At 43.9% G+C, this 12715-nt stretch overlaps 1 protein-coding gene across 3 annotated transcripts in view; it reads right to left on the bottom strand.

Annotated features, from left to right (window-relative positions):
* Ir25a (ionotropic receptor 25a) overlaps nucleotides 1-12715 on the bottom strand; it is a 154951-nt gene that overhangs the window by 18833 nt on the left and 123403 nt on the right. For all 3 annotated transcript variants that reach the window (XM_071660599.1, XM_071660600.1, XM_071660601.1), the window contains 3 exons: nucleotides 8958-9072; nucleotides 7806-7941; nucleotides 7061-7260 (listed from right to left, as the gene is read on the bottom strand). In XM_071660599.1, the coding sequence (XP_071516700.1) occupies nucleotides 7061-7260; nucleotides 7806-7941; nucleotides 8958-9072 (451 nt within the window). The remainder of the gene's footprint in view (nucleotides 1-7060; nucleotides 7261-7805; nucleotides 7942-8957; nucleotides 9073-12715) is intronic.

The following is a 12715-nucleotide window of genomic DNA, read 5'->3' as shown; positions in this document are numbered from 1 at the left end:
ATCTAAAACAAGTGAGTTTTTCTGTTCCCAGTCCCGATCTGATCTAACTGAAGGTCCTCTCCATGTGCTGTCTCCTTTATACAACAAATTAAGTTAAACTGACTTTCTCCGCATGAATGCACAGTTAACTAACTCCTGCTAAAGATGCGAAAGTAACTTTCTCTTTGACATAGGCAGATAGGCATAAACACACTCCACTAAATAGCCTCTAGCAGAAATGTCACATCCATAGTCTATATAACGAACATTTGCTAAACACTTAATCCATCTGGCTCTCATTTTCATGATTTCAAAGCTTATAATCTGGAGTTGTGTAAGTCATTTGTTGTCAAATCATTATAATCACGTATTTTGAAGATTATTTTCTTTAGTAATCATGCCATCAACATTTGTAGCTTGACTGGGCGGGAAAAACCACTTGTAGGAACACGTACACAACAGAGGAGCTGCAAATGTCAACTTATGAATGATGTAATGTTTTCACTTACAGAAATTATTACTCGTCTTGCACCTACCATTTGCTGCTGCCTTCCTGTTCCATACATCCTCTTCTTCACACACAGATAGCCACTATACACACCATAGCCATCTACTACACCTTACCGTTCTAATCTTTCCCTCAGGTAACCCTACATCACACATTATGTACTTCACCCTTACCCTGCACCATAGCTCCCTTACCCTGCACCATAGCTCCCTTACCCTGCACCATAGCTTCCTTACCCTGCACCATAGCTTCCTTACTCTGCACCATAGCTTCCTTACCCTGCACCATAGCTTCCTTACCCTGCACCATAGCTGCCTTACCCTGCACCATAGCTCCCTTACCCTGCACCATAGCTCCCTTACCCTGCACCATAGCTTCCTTACCCTGCACCATAGCTTCCTTACTCTGCACCATAGCTCCCTTACCCTGCACCATAGCTTCCTTACCCTGAACCATAGCTTCCTTACCCTGCACCATAGCTTCCTTACTCTGCACCATGGCTTCCTTACTCTGCACCATAGCTTCCTTACCCTGCAACATAGCTTCCTTAACCTGCACCATAGTTTCCTTACCCTGTACCATAGTTTCCTTACCCTGCACCATAGCTTCCTTACCCTGCACCATAGTTTCCTTACCCTGCACCATAGCTTCCTTACTCTGCACCATAGCTCCCTTACCCTGCACCATAGCTTCCTTACCCTGCACCATAGCTTCCTTACCCTGCACCATAGCTTCCTCAGTTCTGTACTGTCATGTTCAGAGAGTCGGCTCTCCTCTCTACCAGGCATGGGCTACCTTTCTACCTGGCATGGTCTGCCTCCCTTACCTGGCATGGTCTACCTCCCTACCTGGCATGGTCTACCTCCCTTACCTGGCATGGTCTACCTCCCTACCTGGCATGGTGTTCCTCCCTACCTGGCATGGTCTACCTCCCTACCTGGCATGTATGGTGCAAGTTGTTGATCATCTGAAAGCGTGTTCTTTTGTGCCTTATATATGTATGCATACATCCCTGGCGGACTTGGATGTGTGTGTTTGAGTTGAATCTTTGTTTTTTCATTCACTCAGCTCAACATTGGTCATTGTGTGCATCGATGGATGGCTGGAACTTCCCTGAATGTGTTGAAGCTACGAGGGAGGTTCCATGTTTGAACTGTTGTCTGATCATTGTCTTCAAGTCTTAGCCATACTTTTTGGGCTGTTTCTCTTATGTATGACCCGACTGGTTTGATCTTTGATCATTCATGCTGTCCTACAATGTTTTCAATGTAGGAAAATTTTTTAATCATTTTGTTTCTTCGGTAACTTCAGCATGCGTGATCCAGAAGCGAAGAACATTGGTGTATGTGACTATGTTAAGACAGACAGTATCATGACCTTGACTACATGTAGTCTGGGGTTCTCTTTAAGGTACCAGAATCTATACAGACTGGTAAGGGTGGATCTCTTCTTGATATGGTATCAAACCCCTTGATGCTGGCTATACGTGACTGGGACTCTTCAAGTGTGTGTGTGTGTGTGTGTGTGTGTGTGTGTGTGTGTGTGTGTGTGTGTGTGTGTGTGTGTGTGTTTTGTCAAATTACCTTTTATGGTTATTTGTTGAATACAATTCTTCCTGGAGCTGCAATGTTAATTTTTTCAGTCTTTTTCACATTGTATTCGTGTGGTTGTTTGTGAATGCAGAAAAAGATTATGTTGTGGGGGTGAGACTACAATGTTGTGGGAGCGAGACTACAATGTTGTGGGAGTGAGACTACAATGTTGTGGGAGTGAGACTACAATGTTGTGGGAGCGAGACTACAATGTTGTGGGAGTGAGACTACAATGTTGTGGGAGTGAGACTACAATGTTGTGGGAGTGAGACTACAATGTTGTGGGAGTGAGACTACATGTTGTGGAGCGAGACTACAATGTTGTGGGAGCGAGACTACAATGTTGTGGGAGCGAGACTACAATGTTGTGGGAGTGAGACTACAATGTTGTGGGAGTGAGACTACAATGTTGTGGGAGTGAGACTACAATGTTGTGGGAGTGAGACTACAATGTTGTGGGAGTGAGACTACAATGTTGTGGGAGCGAGACTACAATGTTGTGGGAGCGAGACTACAATGTTGTGGGAGTGAGACTACAATGTTGTGGGAGTGAGACTACAATGTTGTGGGAGTGAGACTACAATGTTGTGGGAGCGAGACTACAATGTTGTGGGAGTGAGACTACAATGTTGTGGGAGCGAGACTACAATGTTGTGGAGCGAGACTACAATGTTGTGGAGTGAGACTACAATGTTGTGGGAGTGAGACTACAATGTTGTGGGAGCGAGACTACAATGTTGTGGGAGCGAGACTACAATGTTGTGGGAGTGAGACTACAATGTTGTGGGAGCGAGACTACAATGTTGTGGGAGCTGAGACTACAATGTTGTGGGAGTGAGGACTACAATGTTGTGGGAGCGAGACTACAATGTTGTGGGAGCGAGACTACAATGTTGTGGGAGTGAGACTACAATGTTGTGGGAGTGAGACTACAATGTTGTGGGAGCGAGACTACATGTTGTGGGAGCGAGACTACAATGTTTGTGGGAGCGAGACTACAATGTGTGGGAGCGAGACTACAATGTTGTGGGAGTGAGACTACTATGTTGTGGGAGCGAGACTACAATGTTGTGGGAGTGAGACTACAATGTTGTGGGAGTGAGACTACAATGTTGTGGGAGTGAGACTACAATGTTGTGGGAGCGAGACTACAATGTTGGTGGGAGCGAGACTACAATGTTGTGGAGCGAGACTACAATGTTGTTGGGAGTGAGACTACAAATGTTGTGGGAGCGAGACTACAATGTTGTGGGAGCGAGACTACAATGTTGTGGGAGTGAGACTACAATGTTGTGGGAGCGAGACTACAATGTTGTGGGAGTGAGACTACAATGTTGTGGGAGTGAGACTACAATGTTGTGGGAGCGAGACTACAATGTTGTGGGAGCGAGACTACAATGTTGTGGGAGCGAGACTACATGTTGTGGGAGCGAGACTACATGTTGTGGGGAGTGAGACTACAATGTTGTGGGAGCGAGACTACAATGTTGTGGGAGTGAGACTACAATGTTGTGGGAGTGAGACTACAATGTTGTGGGAGTGAGACTACAATGTTGTGGGAGCGAGACTACAATGTTGTGGGAGCGAGACTACAATGTTGTGGGAGCGAGACTACAATGTTGTGGGAGCGAGACTACAATGTTGTGGAGGAGACTACAATGTTGTGGGAGTGAGACTACAATGTTGTGGGAGCGAGACTACAATGTTGTGGGAGTGAGACTACAATGTTGTGGGAGTGAGACTGCAATGTTGTGGGAGTGAGACTACAATGTTGTGGGAGTGAGACTACAATGTTGTGGGAGCGAGACTACAATGTTGTGGGAGTGAGACTGCAATGTTGTGGGAGCGAGACTACAATGTTGTGGGAGTGAGACTGCAATGTTGTGGGAGCGAGACTACAATGTTGTGGGAGTGAGACTGCAATGTTGTGGGAGCGAGACTACAATGTTGTGGGAGTGAGACTACAATGTTGTGGGAGTGAGACTGCAATGTTGTGGGAGTGAGACTACAATGTTGTGGGAGTGAGACTACAATGTTGTGGGAGCGAGACTACAATGTTGTGGGAGCGAGACTACAATGTTGTGGGAGTGAGACTACAATGTTGTGGGAGTGAGACTACAATGTTGTGGGAGCGAGACTACAATGTTGTGGGAGCGAGACTACAATGTTGTGGGAGTGAGACTACAATGTTGTGGGAGCGAGACTAAAATGTTGTGGGAGTGAGACTACAATGTTGTGGGAGCGAGACTACAATGTTGTGGGAGCGAGACTACAATGTTGTGGGAGCGAGACTACAATGTTGTGGGAGCGAGACTACAATGTTGTAGGAACGTCCACAACATCATGATGTTGAGGCCACCAGCTGATGAGGGATGTCACCTGTGTACGTCATGACCAGTGTTGGTGATGGTCGGACGCTGCTCTGGGGTTAATAGCACCAGGAATTGGACTGATGTTTGAGTTGATGATGATTGTTACGGTGCGTTGGTTGTTACGGTGCGTTGGTTGTTACGGTGCGTTGGTTGTTACGGTGCGTTGGTTGTTACGGTGAGTTGGTTGTTACGGTGAGTTGGTTGTTACGGTGCGTTAGTTGTTACGGTGCGTTGGTTGTTACGGTGCGTTGGTTGTTACGGTGCGTTGGTTGTTACGGTGCGTTGGTTGTTACGGTGCGTTGGTTGTTACGGAGTTGATGATTGTTACCGTGCGTTGGTTGTTACGGTGCGTTGGTTGTTACGGTGCGTTGGTTGTTACGGAGTTGATGATTGTTACGGTGCGTTGGTTGTTACGGTGCGTTGGTTGTTACGGAGTTGATGATTGTTACGGTGCGTTGGTTGTTACGGTGCGTTGGTTGTTACGGAGTTGATGATTGTTACGGTGCGTTGGTTGTTACGGTACGTTGGTTGTTACGGTGCGTTGGTTCACATAGTATGACAGTAGTCTTTCTGTGATCTGTGCCATGCCTAAATGTAATACGTTATATATTACGCCAATTGTTCACACTTCGTCAAAGGCTTCACATACGTGTTTTTCCTAAGCGCCCAATTTACTTCTTATCATCTGAAGATCAAGATGTTCTGCCGCAGTCGTCATTGCTGAGGTGTTTATCTCTTCAGAAGCCGCATTGATTATAGAAATTATTGTTTGCAAGGTGTCCTCTTCACCTTAGGTTCATAATTGTTTACAAGGTTTTCCTGGGAGTTGTGGGAGGGGGGTGAGGGCAGTTTTCCTGGGGGTTGTGGGAGGTGGGTGAGGGCAGTTCTCTGGGGTTGTTTCTGGCACTCTTGGTCCTGGTATCATCGCGACTGTGAACATCTTTAAGGTTTTAGGAACAGTGTTGTGTGATGATGAACTCACCACTACAGATGTTGAGGACACATTCAAGTTCTTTAGAGGGAAACTTGTTGATCTGTCTCTTATCTATCTTATCTCTCACCAGGGATGAGTTCTTGGTTTCCTGTATGGCTGTACGAAGTCCCAGCCAGTCAAGTGGCAGTGAGAGGCTCTTGTTCAGGGAGGGACGAGCTGATTCTATGGTTGGTTGTGAGACGGTTCTTTCTCTGTAGCGAGCCAGCCAATCCTGATCTTATAGCTGGAGTTATCTTGAGCCGTAATCTTAAACATTGTTATCCATATGTTCATAACTTCTGTTGCCATATCTTCATCATCAGTTTTGTTATTGTTAATCTTCATATATTGTATGTTACTTTGGGATCACTATGTAAGCGTCCGACTCTTTGCCAAAATGTCTTTGGATCACTGTATTTCTGTGTTTGGATCACTATATTTCTGTGTTAGGTTAGGTTAGGTTAGGTTAAGTTAGGTTAGGTTAATTATCCCGGAAATTCAACTAGTGTGTGGTTTAAGTCACTATGGCTCATTATCATCGGAGGAGTGTGGGGTCCTTCCATCATGCATCCATCCATAAGATCAAAGTGACTTTTTGCCCAGATTTGCACATTATGTTAAATTTTTTATATGCCTGATGTTTGGCATGAGAAAATGATTTGTTTGTTTTTGTTTTCACGTTTGTTCACATTGGTGTGTGGGTGAAGTGTTGTAGGACTGAATGTTTGTTTACTTAACGAGAGAGCTGCTCGGGTCAGGGATCATTTGTTCAGCATGTGGATTCGAGGCTGGCTGGTCGTGTCTGTGTGGGATCCAGAGGTAACGTATGTAGGTTTGGATAACATCCCGCCCGGGTGGGGCGCTGGAAGGGATCACTTTCATGTGAGGATACAGTGGAAGACTGTGGAAGGCTGGACGTGTAAGATCGAGAAATGATACCAGTGGATTTGGGTTTAGCAAGTTCATTTGATGCTTGGTTCCTGACTGATGCTAGTGCGTCTTGTGGCTTCGTCCTGTCTCCCGGATGGTTGGTGAGGCTTTGTGGCAAGTGGTGATGTTTCAGTTATTGCTGACACCCATCCTCTCTTTACCTACACGTACCACGTGGGTCTTCCCATCCCTGGCTACACGTACCACGTGGGTCTTCCCATCCCTGGCTACACGTACCACGTGGGTCTTCCCATCCCTGGCTACACGTACCACGTGGGTCTTCCCATCCCTGGCTACACGTACAGAGGAAGACTTCCTATCCCAAGTTGCACGTACCTTGGATCAAGGTGGATTCCTATCCATAACGACAAGTCCTGAGGCAGACCAACCCATCCCATCCCATCCCACACACACTATTCCAGGCTACACACACACAGGCAGGCTACACGTGCCAGGGTAAGCTTACTATCACAGGCTACACATGCCAGGGTAAGCTTACTATCCCAGGCTACATACAACAAAGTAAGCTTGCAATTCTTGGCTACACGCACCAAGGTAAGCTTACATCCTAGGCAAAATGTACCAGAGTAAACTTCCTATCCCAGGCTACACGTACACAGTTAGGCTTCCTATCCCAAGCTAAACGTAGCTCCCTATCCCAGGCTACACGTACACAGTTAGGCTTCCTATCCCAGGCTACACGTACCCAAGTAGGCGAATCCTTCACTGGAGGAGGTAGACTTCCTGACCCTCTCCAGGGCCGACTCGAAGGTCTGTGGCAGGCCTGCCTCCTGCATGGACTGCCACATCTTGGTGTATTTATCGCTGACTGGGTAGTCCCACACCGCCAGCTTGGCTCGCTCCACGTCGCTCATCGAGTCATTCAAAGACATATCCTTCCAGATCCTGCCGGGGAAAGGAGCCGAACGGTGTACAGGAAGGAGGCGCTGGGAGACTGGGTACAGAGGGTGAGGGAGTATTGTGGATGATGTGGGTGAGCACAACGGTTGCTTCAGTGTGGGTCAGGGAGGGAGCAGACAACACTATGTGTGGATGAAGCAGTACATGACATCATTGTGTTGAAGGTAATGAAGTTGTGTGTTGGTAATGCTATATGTTAATCAAGATGTCTTGTGGTGTATGATAGTAGAGCAGGTTAGATGGTACATAGGTCACAGTCGGTTTTGACTGTGAATGATGTTGGATGTGCAAACGTTGGATGGATGTTGCAGTAAGGATCTTTCAGGCTCAGGATGACTGACAAGACGTATGCTGTACACAAGATAAATAAAGAGAAATGAGGTTTATGAAAAAAAGACCAAATCTATGTCTAATCTTTACCCAAAAGAAATAGTGTATCATTGTATTGTTCATTGACCTCTGACCTCACATTCTATTACACAAGACCTGGACTACGTTATTGTTCTACAGGAAGTGTACAGGCTACTCACTCGTAGAATTTCTTCTCGATGTAGGCCATACGCTCGAAGTACGTCATCGTGGAGGAACCATTCATGGGCGCGTACTGTACCTTGTACTGGTTACTGAGGTCGTCCAGTGACTCAATTGGGGTATCCAACCTCGACACTGTTGGGTTACACGTGAGATAATGCTTCTCAATAATGCAGTTATCATATGCAACATCACTGTTCATGTTAGGCCATATCATAATGCTTCGTTAGTAAACTTAAATGGAATATTCATAAGAAGAAAATAATGAAGAAAGTTATCCAGATTAAGTGATGCAAATCAGAATGATTTTCGAGATGTGGGCAACCATTTTGGCTGGGTAAGACAACAGCTAGTTGTGAAGGCAGCCAGACTGGTCGTGTGGGAGACTGACAAGTGAGGAAGGAAGGCAGCCAGACTGGTCGTGTGGGAGACTGACAAGTGAGGAAGGAAGGCAGCCAGACTGGTCGTGTAGGAGACTGACAAGTGAGGAAGGAAGGCAGCCAGACTGGTCGTGTGGGAGACTGACTAGTGAGGAAATAAGGCAAGTTGGCTGTGCAAGAGACTGACCAGTGAGGAAGGCAGCCAGACGTCGTGTGGGAGACTGACTAGTTAGGAAGGAAGGCAGCCAGACTGGTCGTGTCGGAGACTGACCAGTGAGGAAGGCAGCCAGACTGGTCGTGTAGGAGACTGACAAGTGAGGAGGGAAGGCAGCCAGACTGGTCGTGTGGGAGACTGACTAGTGAGGAAGGCAGCCAGACTGGTCGTGTGGGAGACTGACCAGTGAGGAAGGCAGGCAGACTGGTCGTCTGGGAGACTGACCAGTGAGGAAATAAGGCAAGTTGGCTGTGCAAGAGACTGACCAGTGAGGAAGGCAGCCAGACTGGTCGTGTGGGAGACTGACCAGTGAGGAAGGCAGCCAGACTGGTCGTGTGGGAGACTGACCAGTGAGGAAATAAGGCAAGTTGGCTGTGCAAGAGACTGACCAGTGAGGAAGGCAGTCAGACTGGTCGTGTGGGAGACTGACCAGTGAGGAAGGCAGCCAGACTGGTCGTGTGGGAGACTGACTAGTTAGGAAGGAAGGCAGCCAGACTGGTCGTGTGGGAGACTGACTAGTGAGGAAATAAGGTAAGTTGGCTGTGCAAGAGACTGACCAGTGAGGAAGGCAGCCAAGTTGGCAGTGTAGGAAGCGATGATGATGAACCCGAAGAGCCACCAGGTGGCCGCCACCAGTCGCCCAGACAGGTTCTTGGGCGCTTCTCCGCCTCCCTGGAAAACAGTACACATTATAAGAACATATTAAACCATTAACACACTTTAACACACCTGCACCAAACCATTAACACACTTTAACACACCTGCACCAAACCATTAACACACTTTAACACACCTGCACCAAACCAATAACACACTTTAACACACATGCACCAAACCATTAACACACTTTAACACACCTGCAACAAACCATTAACACACTCTAACACACCTACACCAAACCATTAACACAGTTTAACACACCTGCACCAAACAATTAACACACTTTAACAAACCTGTACCAAACCATTAACACTAACACACCTGCACCAAACCATTGACACTCGTTAACAAACCTGCATCAAACCATTAACACACTTTAACAAACCTGCATCAAACTATTAACACACTTTAACAAACCTGCATCAAACCATTAACACACTTTATCAAATCTGCACCAAACCATTAACACACTTTAACAAACATGCACCAAAGCATTAACACACTTTAACAAACATGCACAAAACCATTGGCACACTTTAACACATCTGCACCAAACCATTAACAAACTTTAACACACCTACACCAAACCATTAACACACTTTAACACACCTGCACGAAACCATTAACACACTTTAACAAACCTGCATCAAACCATTAACACACTTTATCAAATCTGCACCAAACCATTAACACACTTTAACAAACATGCACCAAACCATTAACAAACTTTAACACACCTACACCAAACCATTAACACACTTTAACACACCTGCACCAAACCATTAACACACTTTAACAAACCTGTACCAAACCATTAACACACTTTAACAAACCTGCACCAAACCATTAACACACTTTATCAAATCTGCACCAAACCATTAACACACTTTAACAAACCTGCACCAAACCATTAACACACTTTAACACACCTACACCAAACCATTAACACACTTTAACACACCTGCACCAAACCATTAACACACTTTAACAAACCTGTACCAAACCATAAACACACTTTAACAAACCTGCATCAAACCATTAACACAGTTTATCAAACCTGCACCAAACCATTAACAAACTTAAACAAACATGCGCCAAACCATTAACACACTTTAACAAACCTGCACCTAACTATTGGCACACTTTAACAAACTGCCCCCAAACCATTAACATACTTTAACAAACTTGCACCAAATTATTAACATACTTTAACAAACCTGCACCAAGCCATTAACATACTTTAACAAACTTCCCCCAAACCATTAACATACTTTAACAAACTTCCCCCAAACTATTAACATACTTTAACAAACTTGCACCAAATCATTAACATACTTTAACAAACCTGCACCAAGCCATTAACACACTTTAACAAACTTTCCCCAAACCATTAACATACTTTAACAAACTTCCCCCAAACCATTAACATACTTTAACAAACTTGCACCAAACCATTAACAAACTTTAACAAACCTGCACCAAACCATTAACACACTTTAACAAACCTGCACCAAACCATTAACACACTTTAACAAACCTGTACCAAACAACTCAAACACTTTACGAACCCTGCACCAAACAACTCACACACTTTACCAACCCTACACAAACAACTCAAACACTTTACCAACCCTACACCAAACAATTCACACACTTTACCAACCCTACACCAAACAACACACACACACTTTACCAACCCTACACCAAACAACTCACACACTTTACCAACCCTACACCAAACAACTCACACACTTTACCAACCCTACACCAAAAAACTCACACACTTTGATAAACCTGAACTAAATAATTCTCATGCATTACCATACTTTAACAATACTACCCACCAACTATGACAAACCTTCATCACACACACACACACACACACACACACACACACACACACACACACACACACACACACACACACACACACACACACACTTTGCAACATACCACTCATACACTTGAAAAAGCCTGGCCCACACTCCTCACACTACCAAACTTGCACAAAATTTCTCACACTCTTTAACAAGCCTGTAGCAAACCATGAACCATTATTCACAAAACCACTCATACACTTTAACAATTATACACCAAACCACTCATACACTTTAACAATTATACACAAAACCATTCATACACTTTAACAATTATACACAAAACCACTTATACACTTTAACAATTATACACCAAACCACTCATACACTTTAACAATTATACACAAAACCATTCATACACTTTAACAATTATACACAAAACCACTCATACACTTTAACAATTATACACCAAACCACTCATACACTTTAACAATTATACGCCAAACCACTCATACACTTTAACAATTATACACCAAACCACCCATACACTTTAACAATTATACACCAAACCACTCATACACTTTAACAATTATGCACCAAACCACTCATACACTTTAACAATTATACACCAAACCACTCATACACTTTAACAATTATACACAAAACCACTCATACAATTTAACAATTATACACAAAACCACTCATACACTTTAACAATTATACACCAAACCACTCATACACCTTAACAATTATACACAAAACCACTCATACACTTTGACAATTATACACCAACCTACCTATACACTTTAACAATTATACACCAAACCACTCATACACTTTAACAATTATGCACAAAACCACCCGTACACTTTAACAATTATACACCAAACCACTCATACACTTTAACAATTATGCACCAAACCACTCATACACTTTAACAATTATACACCAAACCACTCATACACTTTAAGAATTATACACCAAACCACTCATACACTTTAACAATTAAGCACCAAACCACTCATACACTTTAACAATTATACACCAAACCACTCATACACTTTAACAATTATGCACCAAACCACCCATACACTTTAACAATTATGCACCAAACCACTTCAACAAGTATGGACCAAACCACTCATACACTTAAGCAATTATGCACCAAACCATTCATACTCTTTAACATTTGTGTACCAAACCACTCATACACTTAAGCAATTATGCACCAGACCGCTCATACTCTTTAACATTTGTGCACCAAACCACTCATACTTTAACAATTATGCACCAAACCACTCATACACTTTAACAATTATGCACTAAACCACGCATACACTTTAACAATTATGCACCAAACCACTTCAACAAGTATGCACCAAACCACTCATACACTTAAGCAATTATGCACCAAGCCATTCATACTCTTTAACATTTGTGCACCAAACCACTCATACACTTAAGGAATTATGCACCAAACCACTCATACTCTTTAACATTTGTACACGAAACCACTCATACTTTAACAATTATGCTCCAAGCCACTCATACACTTAAGCAATTATGCACCAAACCACTCATACTGTTTAACATTTGTGCACCAAACCACTCATACACTTACGCAATTATGCACCAAACCACTCATACTCTTTAACATTTGTGCACCAAACCACTCATACTTTAACAATTATGCACCAAAGCACTCATACACTATAACACTTATGCACCAAACCACCCATACACTTTAACAATTATGCACCAAACCACTTCAACAAGTATGCACCAAACCACTCATATACTTAAGCAATTATGCACCAAACCATTCATACTCTTTAACA

Source organism: Panulirus ornatus, chromosome 72 (assembly GCF_036320965.1).
Source record: "Panulirus ornatus isolate Po-2019 chromosome 72, ASM3632096v1, whole genome shotgun sequence".
Classification (NCBI taxonomy): Eukaryota; Metazoa; Arthropoda; class Malacostraca; order Decapoda; family Palinuridae; genus Panulirus; species Panulirus ornatus.
Note: the sequence above shows the minus strand (reverse complement) of the source record. Positions and strands in the feature narration are given on the sequence as shown.